We start from the raw sequence: 21,480 nt of genomic DNA, 5'->3' as shown, positions 1-21,480 counted from the left end.
TATAGTAATATTCAGAATTCTTATCCATAAAAGGCATAGGCCATTATATCTATTTATTCCGCAGACTAATCAGCTGTAGGAGTAATCAAAGAGAGAGTTACAGATAAGATAGAGATAAGAATTCTTGTACATGTTTAGTATTAGATTATAATGAAGTTAGCCTTTACAAAGATAGAACAAGAGACACTTAATTATATTTAATACAGTTTTCATTTTACCCTCTTAAAGCTAGTTGCCTTAAGAGTAGTCTTCCTCTGCACGTACTAGTGTACGTGAAATAACGTAGGCACCACTCGCAACTGAAGCAGTGCGAGTGGACTTGTACAGAAGCAGTACAAGTCGTCGTGGCCCGTTACAGCCCTGCCACTGGTCACGAAAGGGCATGTAAGTATAAAGATTTGAAAAAAGAGTCAACCCGAGGATGTCCATGCGGTGGACGTGCCATTACCGGGAATGACGAAGCATCAGAACTTTTGATAGTAATGAGAGGAATAATCCGACGTTTGCACGGACCCGAGTTGTCACAGACAAGGTTACTGGTGTCCTCAGTCTAGGAATTCAAGTTTATTTGGATCGGCCCTGGGAAAAGGTACAAGGATGCACATGAATTATTTAAAAATGCGCCGTTTTTTTGCTCCGAGGAGGCTTGCGGAAGGGGTCCTAGACAGCCCGAGTATGGCGGACAAAGCATCAACGTTACACATAAAGTTGCGCAAGACTTAGAATTTTTGATATGTTGCCTGAAGGTGGAGGGTATCAGTCCATGCATTGCAAGATTCAGATGGATACGATCAAGCTCAGGGGCATCGGTTTTGAGTGAAATATCACGATGCAAGGTAGCTTGGTATTCGGCCGTTTGATGGCCGCGAGCAGCACGAAGAACTTAGTTCTTTTTGGAACGGGGTCGAAGATTTCAGCGCGAATTTCGTTGGCACAGTCTTTTGTGCTCTTGTGTATTCGAGTGGCAAGAAGACGTAGAAGTGGATTTGCTTGGATTATTATGTTCAAAAGTACAAAATTCACTTCACGATGTGGTGGACTCAGCTACTTACTTTGCAGAATGTGATGAAAAAAATGCTGGAAACATTTAAGACAAGTATAACGTCGGCTCAAGCAATGAAAATTACTTGAGCCGAAGTTAGTTAGAACATATTATGTATCTGACAACCAATGACCGAGTTTGTTAAACGGTGGAGATAACTTGGTTTAGACAATATTTGGCGTACGCCTCCAAAGAAATGCAGAATATCCTTTAATCCAAGTAAGACCGCAGAAGTACCGATTATCTGATGCAGGCCGAAAAGTTCGCTCATTTTTCTCAAGCGTATGAGCTGCATACTGAAAGGATAAAACCTCTTGGGAAAGAGGGAATACTTTTACATAAGATGATAGTTGCTAAATAACCCACACTGAGCAGCATGAACCCTAAACGTGTACGCAGCAACTCTCCTGACTTAGGTCGTCAGGTGACATTTTCGAAAAGAGCAGGCTCCGCGAGTCATAAATGAGGACTTGAAGCCATGGGCCTTCTAGATTTTTGGTGGTGCTGATAAGCCCCAATCTCTAGAATCTATAAAGGCACTCTTCGCGCGATTCCGCTCAACGAGAGGCAAAGCAACTGACAACTCGTGCACCGACGACGCGCTGCAACGATCTCTACATCATATAACGAGGTAACGAAGAACAAGCACAAGAACAAGTACAAGAACCAGTGGCTTATAGCAATGAAGAGCGTTATGAAGTCAGTACATAATCACAAGACGGAGAAGCTTATTAATACGTCTCAAGAAAGGAAGGCGATGGGTGCAAGTGGTTTTTTCGAGAAAGCGCGACCTTAGCGGAGTAATTAAGAAGTTTTAGGTGCGACGTGTTGCTATAAGTTTTACTACGTGAACTGACGTCTATCGCGGACGCGATTTATCCAGTATCTCGTATAGAGTTGATCAATATTACAATGGTGACAGCGGTAGCAAAAAATCTTCAAGCGGAAACAGGCCTTGACCATTGCTTGGCATCCTTTACGCCGTCCGTCATAATCACGCCGTATATTTGATTTCTTGATTTCGTGTCGAGTGCCTTTATCCTTAGGCAACTCGCACAATTCCGATTCAGAAAGGAGTTCAAGCAAAGATATGCAATCGACTACATGGAGACCTTTTCGCCTGTGATCAAGTATATTACGCTGCGCGTGCCAGTACGCACCGAGCTAACTGGGGCTAGGTCTTGCTTACTTTCACCTCCAAGAGGTTTCTTGCACGGCGAAGGGGGAGAATCGGTATACTTGGATCAACTAAATGGGTTCAATGACCCTAATTATTCAAACAAGAAGCTTCTGCTAGGAGATGCACTTTATGAGGCGAAGCAAGCCGCGTGACAATTGTACATTAAATTGATTCAACACCTGAGAAGCCAAATTTTGACTAAGTAGAACCTTCACTTCAGGCAGCTTTCGTAGATTGTGGTGAAGGCAAAAGTGAATATCTCCCATTCAGTGAAATTCATCCTGACTACCTTCGTCTCTTCTCTTTTTATTAGTTGTATCTTCAATCCAGTTCATGCTATATTGACTCGATGCGGCCCGAGGAAAGGCAACCTTGCTTCACCAGCAAGGCTCTTAACAAGCAGAATGTTGAGACAGCAGCATTTACGTGCTCCTAGCGAGCTGGCTCGTTCGCGTTGACCCGAAAGCCTAAAGATTTGAATCTCTAAGGTCACGGCAGTCGAAGGCAACTCCTTGTTACGATGATGTATCGAATTATATTTGATGCTATAGAAGCTCGTCGCATCGAGACGATGCGATGAAAGTAAAGTTTGGTATGCCCTAGTTGGCCGGACGTGCCAACACAATGGCCTTTGCGCTCAAGCTCCACGACCCATTTATATTTAGGTTGGATGTGGTCTCTAAGCTCCAGCTCAGACAAACTATTTAGCCGCTTCATGTCGAATTCTCGGCTCGAGCAGAGTTCCTGAATTTAAAGCAGGGCAAGTTTGACATTCATGCTTACACCCAACATACACAGTACCTAGTAAGGATGTATCGTGAATCGTCGATTAAGGAACAAACACTAGTTACTGTATCATCATGGGCCTTGCAAATGGCTTCGTCAAGACCCACCTGTTCCGCCTCGCACTAGAGACGCTAGATCAAGCGATCTCCATAACGAAAGAGGCGGTTTTTAGCCTGAAACATGCTTTCGCCACTCAGATGGTTATCATCCTCCGAGACGGCAAGAACTCAAAGGTTCAAGACTGAAGCACCCCTGATAGGTTGAGAGCGATAAACCTCGCTCTTCTAAGTTACAATCGATTGCAAAGGGGTAATTGCTGTCATAAGACAGGGCACTACGCCTGCCTCACCCCCAGTGCCAATTAACGACGATGGGCGCAACGAGGTCGACCTTCCGCTAAGAATAGCTAATAACGTGGAGCCGGCACTGCTGCAAATTGCAATGGCGAGGCGGTTCGTAAAAAAACGATCGGGACCAGTAGGTGCGGAGTGCATTACTGATCCAGCAACGTCAATTTAATTTCCATGTCTTTTGACGAATTTATTCCTAACACATATTCACTGAATGTTACTGCTTCCGGTGACGAGGTCACCCTCATCACTTGCAAATCAAAGTGGCAAATAAGTAGCCGATTGTGCGGCGTCAAACTATTATATTCGACGCAATTCGCTAGAAGATCGTAGATTCGAGTTCGTTGAGCGCAATATACCTCTAACGCGGATTGCAGTGCACCCAGCAGCAGGTGCATCTGTAACGGTTTTAAAAGAGTGGGCGGTATCCAATTAAACGTTAAAAGTAACCAATACGATGATAATGTCATCGTGCTGGCTGGGGATGACTAATTTGACGTCCTCCTTGGAACACGATGGATCAGAAAGTACGAGGTATAGATAATTGGCAGCATTGATTCGCTACGATACCTTGTTCATCAGATAGCCACCTGGTGAACGTTTTAAAGCGTTCAAAAGCGTGTGAATATTCTACGAGTGAGTGCGATGGCCTCACTTGTAGTTGAGTCGTTAGAACGACTGAGTGCGATGGCCTCACTTGTGGTTCGGTCGTTAGTATGAGACACCTGTCTAGAAGAGACAGTGTGAAAGTCCTAGATCAACTGGAGAGTCTATGGTAGGTGGTCTCGCTGTGGTTGCACAACCATAGCTAGCGGTTGTTGAGAAGAAAACTTCTCAAATGAAAAGAAATTGAGCTCCATAAACCTTGAGGGAATAAGTCAGCAAATTCCGACGGAATATGTCCCCAGGTACTTTTCGAAATAAGTTTCACAGAAGAAAATGATATGTTGAATATCTTAATAAAAAACGGATCAAGCGTAAGAGGTTATACACTTGATCCAATAGCACTTCCGAACTAAAACTCGGAGATAAACTTAATTGCCAACGCTAGAACTGAAACTGCTCTTGCCGGATTCGCAGTAGCAAAGTCAAGCAGATCTTCATACCTGTCACAATGATGACAAGTACGTGGCCGATATTCGGCCGTGAATAGTATTTCCTGAGAACGAACGGATTATCAGCAGGTCATCGATGACAGAAAGTTTCCTCAATGAGAAGACTCGGATTGATTCGTACGTCTCAATCTTGGAAGTCGTTAAAGACAAATCTTTTATATAAGTATTTGATCGAATTTAAGAATTTATTTTTAATTTGGTACAATGCGAGTTGCCTAAAGATAAAGACACTCGACACGAGATGGATCTGATACCAGGTTCAGATTACTGTGTCATGAAACAGTGCCACTGCCTCGTGATTAAGTACTCGCGATCGTAAAGTTCTTTGATATCGCTTAGCAGCGGACCATGTGAGGGAGTCAACCTCCCACATGACTCTCCGACCACCGGTATGTGTTCCCCAACAGGAGGATGGCGGGTTGTGCACGCGCTCAAACAATTGAATGCAGCAACGGTACCGGCTCAAACGCCGACGCCAAGAAAATACGTAGTCATTGACGGTATGTCAATGAGTACTATCTTTTTGTCAATGATACTGATATGAGATCTCATGCGTGAATATGATATTTTTCTTAGTACCTAAAGCGGAATGCTTTGGTAGTGGCTAGCTTTGCCACAGAGGCTTAGTAACACCCTGCAGCATTTAGCAGATGTGTAATCAAACTGTTGAGATCGGTGCGAGATTTTGTTCGCACCAAATTATTTTGATGACGTCTTCGTCCATAGAAGAGCCATGAACGATAAGTCGGACGTTAATGTACATCGTGCTCACGTTCAAAAGGCTATTATATATGCGTAAGCATAAGTTGTATGTTGATTTCATGAAGTGGATATTCGCAGCAAGCGACGTACCACTTCTAAAGTGCATCGTGGGTATACACGGTGTACGACATGATTCTGAAACTAACAAGGGGATCGCCGACTGGCCGGTGACAGTCAGATATAAAGGAACATCGGAAGTTTCTCGATTTAGCGGCGTACTTGCATAAGTACTCCCCCAGTTAGGCCAAAATGAGAGTAAATCTTTCTTGTTTAAAAAAAACTTCGAGTGGTCATAAAACGCTGATTGCGTCAATGTTCCGTTGAAGGTATCAAGCAACAATTGGTGTAATCGCTAATCTTGGCGATTGCAGACCAAAACAGTCCATTCCATGTGGTCTGTGATGCTAGCGAATTCGCAATCGGCTGCGCGTTAATGCAGTATGACACAGACGGCGCAGAGTGCGTCGTCTGCTATCAGTCGCGCCAGCTTTGACCAGCTAGCCGTAACTAATCAGTGCATCGCAAGGGAGTCCTTGCCATAAACTCGCACTGTCTAAGTTTAGAGTCAATTATTTCGAAGATAGACCGCTCATTGTTTGCACGGACCATGCAGGGCAGTAAGCAGCCTATATTTCTTGCAAAAATGGCGAGGTGGTTGTCTTTCTTTGCGGAGTAATCCTTTTCAGTGAAGTATATGCCAAGACGACTTATGTCGTCAGTAATGCGCTTTCGCGTCGGCCTGGTTTTGAACCGGCTGCGCCACTCAGCAGTGCGAATAATCTCACTGTTGAACACAAGTCTCAAGTGTTTCGTCGTCAACACTACTTTATGGCTTTAGTAGAGCTTATAAACAAGATACCTTCTAGAAGTTTAGTGATACACCACAGGCTCCTCAAATTAATTCTTAAAAGGATGTCGACATTGTATTGATCGTCATCAGATCGATACACAACACGCAATGGCTTACTATTTTCTACAACCATTGCTGATGACAACTCCGTGCAGTCATTTATGATCAGAATGATTGGCAATTACTGCACTATGCATGCGTGTCACGATGCACCAACAAGTAGGTATCGAGAAGTTTTACCTCACGGTTAAGTCGCGGTTTCCACAAACCTCGCCAGCATGAGATATTGTACAAGTACATCCGTTCTTGCGAGGTTTGTCAGCTGGTAAAGCTAAGTCCTTCATGTCGTGCTTCTTTTCATCCCCAGCCTGTGTTGGCAGTCCTTTCTTTGGCCTTCGCCATCGGATTTCTCGAGACGCTCACAAGGATAATGGTATTATTGTGATTGTAGATCAATTCAGCAAGATGGTAGCTGTGGTCCTGGAGTCAATCCCAACCGAAGGCTGTGCTCCGGTCTTGTCGACGCGATATTTTGATTACACGGATTACCGCGTTAGCTCGTCTCAGATCTAGGCCCCAGATTCACGGCGGAGTTTTGGCAATCTCTGTTCAAATCACTTGGACAACGGTAAAAATGTCAACTTCTGACAATCTGTTTCAGGATGGTCAGACAGAATGTACAAATCGTGTCCCCGATACTTCGAGGATACGCCCGCTCGTAAAGAGTTAAAGTTAATATAGCCGATGACATAATTTGCCAGTAGCAATTTGGCGCATGCATCAACAACGTCTGCATCGCCATCCATGCATACCCACCTTGTAACGGGGAACCTTATACACAAGTAGTTATGTGGTAGAGACATAACTCCACAAGTAGGTATACTGCAGTATCCGATTAGCGTATACTGCAAGTTATTGTTATCGCTCTATTTTTATCGGGGTGCCAGACCCAACATAGCCAATAATAAGTTGACCTATATATGAGAGGTAATCAAAAGCAATGATATAATTTCGTACGAAGCACGAAGTAATAGGTAAAACGAAATATAAACAGAGTAAATTTTACCTAGTACGTAAGGCGCTATAAAAGTGTTTGAAGAAATAGTTTTTACCCCATTACACCTGGTAGCACTTCGTAGTCTGTTTAAAGAACAGATTTGAGATGACCACGGACCAGTTATCGGGGACCTTAGCGGCTTCGCTGGAGCATACAGACTTCTATCACCTCACCTCGATGGAGTGGTATGCACTACACCGCCTCGTGGTGGTGTCTGGAGAGATCGTATCGACCGCTTTGTAAACCCAGCAACTCCGACAGCAGCCTGCCGTTATTTAAGACTATATGGTGCGCAAGCTTGCCGAAGCAAATCGGTAGCTATCGACTCTCTCACGCACTTCGTAGCACCTATTAAGATGGAGACGTCGGCGTACTCTTGTGATGGCCGAAAAAGCCTCCCTCTTTATAGATGGTCCGCGAGATTGACATTGCGATAGCGTCAAGGTTTGTTGACGCTCCGCGGCCAAGTCAGCTTTTTGCCATCTCGATTGCCATTCATCGCGATGGAATAGGCTCTTGGAAACTCGTCATGAACAAGCAAGCGTTTCCCACGTTACACGCTATCTAGTGGGAGCATTGGAGCCTCCCCAAGACGAGTTTCGCTTGCGTGCATACTGCTTCTTCCTTTGACAGGGCAAGCTGCTACGTCCCCCGATGGCTGGTCCAAAGCTAATGGACCTCGACGCAATCGAGATCTCTTATGGTCGCGGGAACCCTTTACGCCGCGACATTCGCAGTCAAAACACAATGAAATGTGTTCGATGCGGCATCAGATTTTGAGATAATAATTTATAACATGTACTATAATTATTTATAATTATTAAAAATAATTATAAATAATTATAGTACATGTTATAAATTATTATTTCAAAATCTGATGCCGCATCGAACACATTTCATTTATAAAATATATTTTTACCCTTTACGAGAATGGAATTCGTATTTTTTGCCGTGAAAAGGCAAGGCTCAAAAACTTTCGACTAAAATAGCGTTTTTAAATAGAAAATTATTTTAAAGCTCTTCGTATATTAGTTCCATATTTTGATCTAGGCAGGTCATCGTGCGGCCGCGCATCCGTGCCTGTTGACATTCACAGCCATCTCCCGACGAGATGCTCTGTCATCGATGACCCTTTCAAGAAACGAGCAATTCCAGTAGCCGCGAGGCGTTCTACTGACAGGAATACAGACCCCGGTATCCCGGTGGCAGCTCGACTCATAGCCCCAAAGTGACTCACACTTTGATGCCGCCACCAGGCGCGACAAGACGAGACTCCCTTCGTTTCTGGGGTGAAGCGACCACAGCGACCACTATTGAATTGTAATGCTCCTGTTTGGCCTGGGCCCCGTCTACTATCACGATTCGAGAGACGCGAGAACATCTGTTCAACCGCCTCGTTCATTGGCTCTATCAGCGTGACTGACCTTACCCGCACAAAAGGCCATCACTATCTCTATGCTGACGGAGAACTTGATCACGACCCCTGACGTGAGGCTAATCGGCTGCCGCAACAAGCTGGTGAGTGAAAACTTCACTCGCGTCATTTTCGCTTCGATGCTTGACAGATCGATATAGTCAATCGATCTGCGACTGATACCGTGACAGCCACGATATTTAAAGAATGCAATCGAACGCGTAGCTTATCTCGTAAGACAAAATTCATCATTGCTTTCAAATGTATGACAACACGACCGTTCTGCGCGGAACGGATTGTCGTTTGCCATCGGAAGCTTAGCAATGATGTCACCTGAACCATACAGACATCGTTAGAGTAGAGGCTTCCGGTTCAGAATAAGGCGATCAAACAAGGGTTCCCGGTTCCCCATACAACTACATCGGTCGAGCAGAGGCTCCCGATTTACAGCGAGGCAATCGAACAGAGGACCCCGCCTGAAATTACATCGGCTGAGAAGGCTAAAGATTACTATCGAGGCGGGCGAGCAGGGTCTTTCGCATACACACGCTTCGATCGACCAGGGCGGGTGACGCAAGCTCCGCTTCGCATTGACGAGTGAAGGTCTGCCTGTGAACGACGTGGTGAAGATTGTCTTGTCGCTTAGATTACGATCCCTAACGTGACATTAATTACAAGCCAGAGAATGCTGATGACGACGACATCTGCGAATGCTGTATTGATTTGGGATCTTACGCGATGGTTCCGAGACCCGTACTACCGATCCGAACTCAGATCGTTGAGTTTGACGATAGCGACTCATTTTACCCGGGAATCATTAATCGTCTCCGATATCCTATATCGGACTTTGAGCCCGCGCAGAAGAGCGGAAAAGAGACGATGAGAGATCCGCCGGTAGATAAGCCTTAAATCACTCGCCATAGAATGTCGGGTGCGAGCGCATAGATGTTAAAATATCTAGCGTGTAAGAATCACTACGAGCTTTACAAATCTTGAACGGGTCATGTATCTTGGGGCTTACTTTTCAGGGCCCAAAGTTTCTCTGCTGTATACGGTAAACTGTTTGTGGACAATAGGACCCTGTCGTTTTCTTGGAATGTCAACAGGCTCTTGCGACCAATTCTATCAGAGCTCTCCTTCTGTCGGTTGAATGCCTGTTGTAGTGCATCGCGTACAAATCGTGTGATGCCTTGTCGAAACATCACAATAAGTCGGTTGCTGCAGCCGAATTGAAAAGCGAAGAATGCTTTTAAGGAGCATAATTAGCGACGGCAGATGCGTTGGGATGCATCACGTCAGGACTGGATATGCCTTGGCCACAAGGTTAATGTCACAGGGTACATCGCCAACAACCTCGTATTCTGCATAATCAATCAAGAAACGTGTCGGCGCGATTCCATCTATAGATGTTCCCCCACAAAGCATGGAGACCGAATGTTTCAGAGGTGATAAATCAAGAAGCGCCGGATCGCGAGAATGGCTCGGGCTGTTGACAAAAAATGACGTCAACCCGGTAGACGCGTGTACGGCATTGTTATTGGCGGATATTTCAAGTGGAATAACAAACTTCACGACAAGGACAATGTCACATAACTGCGCAGTATTTATAAACTTTGTTATTTTAACCTTTAATATTAATTTTTTTAATATAAAATTTAAATAGAGTTTGAACTACAATTGGCATAAATCCATGATTTACGCCACAAATTTCAAATTTTCAAATATATTTCTTTTCTTTACCTTTTTAGATAATCTTTTGAATATATCTTTTAATTGATATTCATGTATACATCCATAAAAAAATTAAATTGCTGTTTTTCAAATAATATGTTTTTCTGTTATAGTGGCTGCTACAGTTTCAAAAAAATTCTTAAGTCTCGATACATTTTAGGCGCAAAAAAACAGACCAACGAGCTATAGATAAGCACTCTTTTCACAAGCTCCATTTGGCCATCCGTTTGCTCATCCGTTCGCCGCTGTGGACATTATTAACCGGGTGTCTAAGAGCTGGAACATTTTGTGGAATGAGCAGGATTGTCCGATTTATAAGAAATCGGACAATCCAGCTCATTTCACTAATAGGCCTAGAAAACCGAGGTGAAACGCGGAATGCAGTCCGAAACGATGGACTTTGAAACTCCATGGCGTCCGAAATTTAAATTCTGGAAGATCCCCGTTCCGTCTTCTCCGAAACATGCGCGGAGACTGGGGCAAAATGCACCATTTTAATAATGATTTAGAGCAACTTAGATGCTTGTAAGTTCGTATTTATCAAAAGAAAAACCAAAGATGTAACCCAAGCCAACTGAACGCAGGCTTCCGTGCCAATCGGAAGCTGTCGCAGTCGGGCCCGTGAGGACGGCGCAAGCTTCATACGTTGCAAGTCTTACAAGAGCGCATTCATATCTAAACGTACTTATACATTCGCGGCAAGAAAAAAACTATCGATATATGACCTCAAAACATCTTTTACGACCAGATGACCACCAGTTGAGCTGTCGTGGAAGTCATGAATCGAAAAAGCTTGAAGGTTGTTTACAGCAGGTATGACACACGCGGGAAATCGAAGACGTCCATCGTCTACATTAGTAGTGGACCATCAAGTGCGTAGCGCTTGATGTTGTCGCGCGTTGGTTTTGTCAACTTCGTGAGTAAACCTTGACTCCCGTAACGACAACGCCGACGACACCTGGGACCTTGTCCGGCCGAGCACCGTGCAGACAAATATTGCTGTTTTCCTTCGAATACAGCACCCTCAAGTTGACGAAGACGCAACACCAGCGAATTGAGCTCCCTCGAGCTCGTTCAGTGGGCGCAGTTGCAGCAGCCGGGCGATCACAAGAACTCTCGGCCATTTAACGAGCCTTCGGTAGTCCGCTCTTCGCCTCTTTAGTTTCGGCTCAAAGAAAGCGCAGCTCGTCGTTCGAGTGATCAGGCGCCCGATTATCTATATAGGCGCTCACAAACGCAGACCTTTCGCCGTGATGCTTCTCTTTCGCGGGTCGATGCATCGAGTGCCCGGCGCTGGATCGCCGATCGCATCGTCCGTCACGAAGATCGCCGTTTCCGCGTGCCGAGTAGATTTTCGGCGCACGGAGCCTCGAGACGAGAACCAATACAAGGTTCATTGCTCATAACATTCGCCTGCTGACGATACGTGGGAACCTTGAAGTAAGCACGTTGGCTCAGGATGCCTTCGACGTAGTGACGGACTACGAGTTCAATACGAAGACAAATAACGCGTTCGATACTGTTGATCCCACCTACGATATCGCGACCCACGGTGCTGGCGAGCAGCTAGATCCCAGCGGCAACAAACACGCGAGCGACTTCAAAATCTATCTTGAGGATCGGGAACATATGGATAGGATGAGTGTCGATTGTGGCTGCGTAAATGATCGTGGCGATCATGCTTCAGTCGATCGGGACTTCGTGGACAACCACGGCGATCATATTTATGCTTCCGCAACCGATTCAGCTTAGACACTTGGAGCTCCGAAAGGTTTCTCTCGTAGCGAGCAATCCACGTTTGAGGAAACTGGGACATACCCTGTGCACATTAAGTCGTCCTTCTTCTTTAAAAGTGGTCCCCGCATATCGCACGCTGGACTACCATCGCGGACGTGGACGTAGCACATGCGCCACTCCTCACGCGTCATGCAGTGAATGCGACGTCGTAATCGTCAATAGCGTGCTCACCACGTCCACCCTCGCGTTGTTCAAACCAGGAATGAAGCTTATTTCTTCACGTCGACTGGCATTTTGGTGTCTGATGAACGCACATCAAGATCGTTGCAGCGTGTCGTTGGTGTATGAGTTGTCTGTCGCTTTTGCCTATCGTTGTGCGGTTTCGCGCGAAAAGCGCCCACAATAGATCAGTGACTAGTACCACCAAGACAATACAAGACCCATGGCTTCAAGTCTTCATCCATGACTCATGTTGCCTGCTCTCTTCGAATCATCGCCTCGTGATGTTGTCGAAGGCCTCGCTGCGCATGCGGTCCGCAAGGTCGACGTTATGCTACCATTGTCGACTCAGAAAATATCATCGTCGTTATTAGTAGCGCCAGCAATAGCCCTATAGCTATTGCTGAGTTTGTCTTCTTCAATGTGATTGAATCAACATTGGTTTTCTTCGCATCGACTGATGTGTCAATGCATGATGACCAAGAGTAAGATTGGTCTATGCTTGAGCGAATCCCTTCTCCATTGAATTAAAGTCACTCTTAAACGCGTTGGCTATTCGTGGTTGGCGTAAGACTTTCACGAATAACAGTGTATGCTTTGTTAGAGCATGCACCAAATTGTTAGTGGCAAATTCTGCCATCGGAAGGAACTCACTCCAATTTGTAAACGAGTGGACGTATCCTCGAAATATCTCTTCGATGACACGATTTGTACATTCTCTCCGACCATCCTAATCCAGATTGTCATAAGTTGACATTTTCTATCGTTGTTCAAGTGATTTGAACAGAGATTGACAAACTCCGCCGTGAATCTGGGGTCTCGATCTGAGACCAGTTCATGGGGTAACTTATGGAGTCAAAATATCGTGTCAACAAAGGCACGAATACAGCCTTTGGCTGTGACCAACTCCGGACTGCAGCAAGATGGACCATCTAGCTGAATCGATTTGCGAACCCAATTTCACCATTATTTGTTTTAGTGTCTTCGGGAAATCAGATGGCGAAATCCAAATGCCAACAGAGGCAGAGTATAAACAAAGCACGACATAAAAGACTAAGCTTTACCCTTTGACAAATCTCGCAAGCACGGATGTACTTGCTCAAGATCTCATACTGGTAATGTTTGTGAGAATCGCGACTCACAGTGAGGTATACCTATTCCGTATTCGATGCCTGCTTATTGGTCCATCGCGACACAAGCATTATGCGCAATCGCAAATCCTTCTGAGTGGGTGACTGCACGAGGTGTGTCACCAGCAATGGCTGTAGAAAACAGTAAGCCGTTGGGTGTTGTGTATCGATTTGATGAGGTATGATACATGTCGACATCCCTTAAGGATTGTTTTGATGGGTTTTGAGGTAACTCATCAAACGTTTAGGAGCCTTTCTTCTTTAAAGGTTCTACTAAAGTCATTAAGTAATTTTAACGTCGAAACACTTGAAACTAGTGTTGCAAGTGTGAGATTAATCTCACTGCTGATTGGCGCAGCCGGCTCAAAGCCAAGCCGACGCGAAAGCGCATCAATGACGAAATCAACTCGTCTTGGCATATACTCCACGGAAAGGTATTACTCCGCGGTAAAAGAAAACTACCTCGCTATCTTTGCGAGGGATTTGGGCTGCTTAGTTCCGTGTGTATAGACGGATGATCCGTGTAAAAGAGAACAATCTATCTCCTAGAAATAGACTCGAATGTTAGCCAGTGTTTATTCCATGACAAGGACTTCTTGCCATGCACGGGATAGTTACGCTCAGCCGGTTAAAGCTGACGCGACTGATTGCAGACGACGCGCTCTGCGCCGTCTTGTCAAAATGCTTTGACGCACGCCGATTGCGAAATCGCTGGCGTCACAGACCACATATAAATGGACAGTCTTGGTCTGCAATCGCCAAGATTAGCAATTGCATCAAGCTTTGCTTGATACCTTTAACGGAACAATGACACAATTAGCTTTTTAGACCAATTTATATTTCATTTATCAAACAGGAAAGATGTACTCTCATTTTGGCATACTTGCGAGAGTAAAACTTATGCAAATATGGCGCTTACCAAGGAACTTCCTAAGTCGCTTTATATCGACTGTCACCGGCCAGTCAATGATCGCCTTGATATTTTCAGAATCAAGGCGTACATCGTGTATACCCACGATGCACTTAAGAATGGTATTTCTCTTGAAGCGAGTATACATTTGTTGAAATTAGTAGATAGCTTATAATTACGCATAAGTGTAAGAGCCTTTCGTAACGCTCGTATATGAATACGATGTACTTCAACGTCCGACTTTTCTTTCTTAGCTTCGCTATGAACGCGGACACCATTAAAAGAACTCGGAGCGAAATCTCGCACCGATCTTATCAGATTGGCTACATATCTCTTTAATGTTGCGGAAACATTTCTAAGCCCATGCGGTACTCTCAAAGCATACGGCTTGGGGTGTTTAATGCTGTAAGCGGAATATCCTGTTTATGCATGATAATTTGATAGTTTCCATCCATCAGATCCATAAACAAAAAAAGATGGTACTATTTCAAATGCTTCAATAGTTAAGTCCTCTTTCGAGATCGGCGTTTGTGACGGTGCAGAATTCAATTTATTGAACGCATGCACAATCCGCCATCCTTCTGTTGGTGAGCGCACGCAGGTGGTCGGAGAGGTATGTGGGAAGGTTGACTTCCTCACATGGTCCGCTGCTAAGCGATCGCAAAGAACTTGTCGAGCGCGCATACTTATTTCACGAGGCAGTGGTCACTGCTTCATGACACAGTAATCTGAACCTGGTATCAGATCGATCTCGTTTCGAGTGCCTTTATCTTTAGGCAACTCGCATGGTACCAAATTAGAAAACACATCGTTGAGATTTGTCTCTAACGACTTCCAATATTGAGACGTAAACGTTCAATCCGACTCTTCTCATTGAGGACACTTTCTGCCAGCGGTGAGCTGCTGAGAATCCGTTCGTTATCAATAAACACTATTGTTGGCCCAATATCGGCCACGTGTAACGGGGCACTACTGACTTGTACTGCTCCAGAACAAGTCCACTTGGCACTGCCTCAGAGCAAGTCCTTTTCGCACTGCCTCAGTGCAAGTGGTGCCTCACGTCACTTTACGTACACTAGTACGTGCAGAGGAAGACTCTCTTTAAAACACTTTCTTTAAAGAGGGTTAATTAAAAACTGTATTAATATAATTAAGTTCTTCTTGTCTATCTACTTAATACTACCTTAATTATAAACTAATACAAAATATGTAATAAAGTCTTATCTGTCTTTCTCTTTGCGCGCGTCCAGCGCTGACTGGACCGCGGAGAAAGTAGATATAATGGTCTATATCTACCAATGGATAAGCTTTTAGAATATCACTATGTAAAGTAATATTCTCCAAATATTCTCTACTTTTTAGATAATATATTAATTAACAACCTTTGAGTGTTAATTTCATGTAACGAAACATCCCGTTACACCACGTACTTGTCATCTTGTGACAAGTATATGACTTTGCCACTGCAGATCTTGGATCTCCGAAGTTAATTTCGGAGGCGCTATCAGATCAAGTGCTCCCACGCATTTTAAGAGATTTAATGTCTCAATTTTATTTTGAAAAATATTTTTAAAGGTTCCTAGGGATTTCGTCCTTCAGGTTCTTGAGGACTTATTTCCTCAAGTTGTATGGGACTTATTCAGATTCATGCTCGGATTTACACTGTACTAAGAAGATAATATTCTGCTAACAAAAGGTCCGTAACTGACGTCTGTAATATATCTTATATTGCAATTATTTGTACACTGTTTTTCGCAAGTTATTGCCATGATACGTGGTCCAGGCGCCCCAAGCATATCCCGACCCTACCTCTTTTTTCTCGAGATAAAGTCGCAAGTTATTTGTGCTGAATCTATAATACTTCAAACCGATAATTCTCATCTTTAAGGCCATTGTAACTGGTGGCAGAACCGGATCGGGAGATGCATTGCTCAATAAATTAGCATCCTCGGCGCTGCTCGGTGGTTATCGCGGCTACAAACAAGGACCGGCTTTGCAGTGCAGCAAAAAATATTCGCAGTGAGGTAAAGGCAGATGATCGCAACCCAAACAATATTATTCATTCGATCGTGTGCGATATTCGCAATGAGGAAGAAGTGCAAACTTTAATGGATGAGACGATGAAGAAGTATAAACGAATCGACTTTCTTATTAATAATGTGCGTGAGTTGGCATAAAAATAAATGAAAATGGCTTTACTTTATGATGGCATTTGCCTCTGATATCACTAGCGTGCGGGCAAATCCATGCACCTATTGAGAATGTGAATATTAGAGGCTAGTGGGCTGTCATAAGGCTAATTTGTGGGTACTCTAGCTGCCGTTTGTCAAAGCTCTGATAAAAAAGCTTTTTCGTACCATCAAGGAATGGCACCTTTATAGTGACTAAGAAGGCATACCATGCGTACATGAAAGATCACGGCGGCGAAATCGTTAATATCATTATAGTGCTTGACAAAGGAAGTCCGACAATTGCACACTGTAGCGCGCCGCTCGTGCTGCTGTCCAAAATGTGAGCAAGTCGCTGTAGGTAGAATGGGCTGCATCCGGCATCACAATAATTGCGTTGCTTCAGTGAGTGCTAACCATGATCGAGCTTTTAAAACAACTTACATTTGCGTTTATGAGAGCAATAGGGCATTATTCTGTCTAGTAAAATTGACAATTACGCGGGTGGTGCTGAGCTCTTCCACGCTGCAGCCGAAAAAGTCACTACAGCGAACCGCGTTGGCAGCGTCGAGGAGGTATCGGCAGGTGGGCTGTATTACTTGTCGCCTGCTAAAGCTTATATAATGGGAGATACCATGCACCTTGATGGTGGCTGGCATCAACTTGGCCCTTTAATGGATATTCCTGCCCTTCTCCGTACGGAACAGTCAAATCGAAAATTTAGTGAAGTGTTCACGTTAAAGGTTACCTAAAATTTGTACTAAGTGTTCTGTCTTGGAGTCTAAGGATTGATTTTCATAGACAAGACCAGCAGCATTGAAGTGATAGTTCGGTGTCGTTTTTGCTACAAAGTTTGGCCAGACCATTTGACCAAGACCAGCACAGCTGTCATAAAGGTATTTGTTGGTAGCAGCCCCAACAATTAACCGCGGATAAGGAGGATGGTGCGGCAACATTCAACAAAGCGTTTCATATTTTTTACGGTATACATTTTTATCCGACACAAAAAGTAAGTTCTTGATTACAAATTCTTCAATTGCCAGCTCAGAAAATGCAACTTAAATCATCAAAGCCAAAACTGTGAACTCATTTTTATGCTACTCAGGCTTTTTGGTCCGTCCACTTTTTCAAATCATAAGACTGCATTTATTTTGAATTGCCTACCAGCTCCGTTGTTCACCTCGAAGCTGCTGCTGACGACGTTCTTGTTCAAGGGCATTGCGCACGACGATCTTTCCCACCACGTAGAATCCGCTAGCCACCATTCCATAGATTGCAAATAAATACGAAGCCACAACGCTCGCAGCACCGACAAAGCCCAACACAACGAAGGCCGTCGCACTAAGTGGATCAGGCTGATACGAGAACACCATGTTGACGAGCGAAAAGAAAAAAAAGAAGAGCGCACCTAGTAATCCCGTCGTGAAATTCATCACGGCCACAAATACCCAGTTAAGGACCATACTAAGTATATCGTCATCCTGTGCTGTTAACACGCGCATGAGCATGTGGTAAAAAGTCTGCTGTTGTGCAAAGATCTTGCCCTGTTCGAAAGCACTCCAGAACCTAGATCGCACGTCCGCCATTCCAAAGTCTGACCAAAGACCCACAAACGCACGCGCTTTTTTCATTTGATTCTCCATTTCTTGTTCAGTTCTCGCAACCTCAGCTGCCCACTTATCGGCCACTAGTTGGCGCTCGCTTACCATTGACTTGTAAGGCTCTCGAAAGCGCCAGAACCAGACTTTTGCTTCATCAGCATAGGCCTGAGTTTCCGTGTATTTCGCATAGGCTTGATGATACTCTGGCATATTGGCAGCCTCGAGGACCATGCCTTCGTAAGTGGTCTTCATTTCGGTAGTGGTCGTGCGCAGTCCGGGGGCTAGCAGCATAAAGAACAGTCCAACGGCCCATACTATGAACCCAATGCGAACTTTTGGGGACTTGAAAGCTCGCACAGCCAGAGCTTTTGTGATGGCCAAGCGCGGATCGTCTTCGTATTGAGCTCGTTGAACGGCATCGGTGTCTGAAGAAGGAACGGTGCACACGATCAAATAGCCTTAATCAGAGGTCGAGAGAGACATGAAAGCATGGAGAAGGCCGATAAAACGCACCTGTCGAGATAGGATGACCAGGGCGGCGGCGCATATCGATCTGACTGAGTAGAATTTAATGCGTAATAAAGAAATAGGAAACGATTTAGAAGTGTTCCGTATCCAGTCTTGTTGTGGACATAGTGTTCGGGAATTCTTACGCAATTAATTATTATGTCACCAGATCTTAAGATTTTATGTTCATATATTTATATGTTCAAGCTAATCGATGTAAAATTTCAACTTCGAATCCGAAACGCAGTGCAACAAACGCAAACATGACGAAGATACTGACGAACGAGTACAGTGAGAGGTAAAGAAAGTTTTAAAGGTCACTTAGAGCTTCCACATTGAAGGCTGTATAAAATCCTACTTCTATTCTTTTAGCTAAATACGTAATTATAAAAAAACACTTCCAAACGAATGACAGTAAATTCGGTTGGAATGTTACACGAGCATCTTCGCCATTATTTCGTAGTTATTAATATTTTGAAAACAGATGTGTGCAGCTACATAAATACGATATCCTATAAGAGAGATAATTAATATAATATTCTATGAGAGGATAAAATTAAAGAAGTACAAAATTATTATCGGTACCAATTTTGACTGAATAATTCCAATTACCAAATTTGGTAATATTGACGCAATAAGACATTAGTTCTATTGATTGGTTGATTTAAGATTCAATCAACCCGAAAATCGTTATAAGACTCGATTGTGTGGTCCGCAAGTAAGCGCCACACATAGTTTGTGATTGATATAATAAAGTCAGTAGCGGATAGAAGATCGTAACGTAGGAACTTAATATATTAATACAATTTAACTTTTTTCTATTCTAAAGCCTTAGAATTTACCTGTAGAAGTTAAGACTTCTTAGCTACCTTAGAACCTTCCTCTGCACGTCGTGTACGTGAAGTAGCCGAGGCACCCCACATTTACTGTGATTTGCGTTGGTTGACTAGTACTGTAATCAGTACTGGCAAAAGGTGCCCTATTACACCTGGTAGCACTTCGTAGTCCGTTCAACGGCCTACGCATGTTCCATCCAGCATTGACATGTTAGATAAAAAGGAGGAGATTCCACGCCTCTCAAGAAGGCTATCACGCAACGCGACAAATGTTCAATAATTTTAGTGACCCTAGAACGGAGAGCGATCGAAGGTATCTGGGAACCTTTGACCACAGGTTTCTGGGAACTTATTCCTGCAGAATCATGGGGATCTATTCTCTCAAGTTTAATTTGGGAGTGTCCTCCTCAAACTTAGCGATTTCGATATTTTAGCTTCCGGGTCGACGTGAAAGTGTCGGCCCGCTAGTAGCATGTAAATTTCTTGTCTCAACAGTTCAAACTGTTGAGCACCCTGTTCTCTCAACACCTTTTCGTGTTGAGAGGCTTGCTGGTGAAGCAAGGTTACTTTTCTAACCCGTCGAGTTCATGTTGTATGAACCCGGCTATAGCCGCATGTTGATTGTATATTCGTAGAGCGAACAACACGGCGCTAACGGCTGCCCGCCTACGGCCGAGCTCAGCTTTGGAAATAAGTTCCGAAGAGGAAACTGTGACATTAAATGTCTCGGTAAACAATAGATTAAGTGTAGGCGCTTATACACTTAATCTGATAGCGCCTCCGAAGTTAACTTAGGAGATAACTCAATTGTCAACGCTAAAACCGAAACAGTTCTTGCGTGATCAGCGTAGTGGCTAAGACAAACAGATCTTCGTACTTGTCACAGATGACAAATACGTGGCCGATATTCAGTCGGCAATAGTATTTATTTTCGGAAAACGAACGGATTCGCAGCCGTTCATCGACGGAAGAAAATGTCCTCAATGAGAAGACTCGGATTGAGTGTTTTGTCTCAATCTTGCTAATCGATCCTTATATAAGGATTTGATCGAATTCAAGGATGTATTCCCTGAATTCGAACTGTGCGAGTTGCCTTAGGATAAAGGCTCTCGACACGAAATCGACCTATTTCCAGGTTCGGAATACTGTCTCATGAAGCTGAGGCCATTGCCTCGTGACAAGTATTAGCGATGGACAAATTTTTGCCGATCACCCCCCTCCACATAGCTCTTCGACCTTCGGTGTGCGTAAAGCAACATGACGAGGGCGGATTGTGCATGCGTTTAATAAATTGAACGCTGCAACGGTACCGGCTCAAACGCCAATACCACGAAAAGACGTAATTTTGATTGTTTGTCAAAGAGTAGCATCTTTTTGTCAATGGATTTGATGGATGGATTGTATCAGATCCTTACGCGTGAACAGAATACTCCCTTCACAACAGTAAGCACCCCAAGCGGAATGCTATGGGAGTGAACACTTATGTCACAGAGGCTTAGTAATGCCCCTGCAACAATCAATAGATGTGTACTAATCTGTTAAGTCGGTGCGTGATTTTGCACCAAGTTAATTGACGTGTTCGTTAATAGCAGAGCCATGAATAGGAAGTCGGACGTTGAAGTACATCGTACCCACGTCCGAAAGCTTCTTACACTTATGCGTAAGCATAACTTGTATGCAAATCTTAAGAAGTGTATATTCGCTGCAAGCGAATAACACTTCTCGAGTACATCGTGGGTAACCACGGTGAGCGCCGTGATCCGCAAGAGATCAAGGCGATCACCAACTGGCCTGTGCCAGTCGATGTAAAGGGACTTCGTAAGTTTGTCGGCTTAGCGGCGTACTTTTATAAGTACTCCCGCAATTATGCAGAAATGACAGTACATATTTCTTCTTTGTTGAAGAAAAATAAAATGGTTTTTATGTGGCTTACATGACAGTGGAGGAGTTTCGGTGATGGGCGACTGTTCGCGGCTACGAAGTCAGTGAAACGACCGCGCTATATGTAAAATGCACACTATTAAGAGGTTTAGGAATACATATAAAAAATAAGTAACAGCTCCACATTTACACTCAAACAAAGAG

General features: G+C 44.1%; 2 protein-coding genes across 2 annotated transcripts; one reads left to right on the top strand and one right to left on the bottom strand.

Annotated features, from left to right (window-relative positions):
• Window positions 1-16,446: 16,446 nt before the first annotated feature.
• Window positions 16,447-18,599, bottom strand: CCR75_000486 (uncharacterized protein; the record flags this gene model as incomplete). Its single annotated transcript, XM_067958593.1, has 3 exons — window positions 16,447-16,822; window positions 16,896-18,477; window positions 18,566-18,599. 2 exons carry the CDS (start codon window positions 18,597-18,599, stop codon window positions 17,612-17,614), a joined length of 900 nt encoding a protein of 299 aa, XP_067818274.1. The 3' UTR covers window positions 16,447-16,822; window positions 16,896-17,611.
• On the top strand, window positions 16,691-17,203 carry CCR75_000487 (uncharacterized protein; the record flags this gene model as incomplete). The annotated part of the gene is made up of 2 exons (XM_067958594.1): window positions 16,691-16,794; window positions 16,936-17,203. 2 exons carry the CDS (start codon window positions 16,691-16,693, stop codon window positions 17,201-17,203), a joined length of 372 nt encoding a protein of 123 aa, XP_067818273.1.
• Window positions 18,600-21,480: the final 2,881 nt, after the last annotated feature.

The sequence above is a fragment of the Bremia lactucae genome, linkage group LG6, assembly GCF_004359215.1.
Source record: "Bremia lactucae strain SF5 linkage group LG6, whole genome shotgun sequence".
Taxonomy (NCBI): domain Eukaryota; phylum Oomycota; class Peronosporomycetes; order Peronosporales; family Peronosporaceae; genus Bremia; species Bremia lactucae.
Note: the sequence above shows the minus strand (reverse complement) of the source record. Positions and strands in the feature narration are given on the sequence as shown.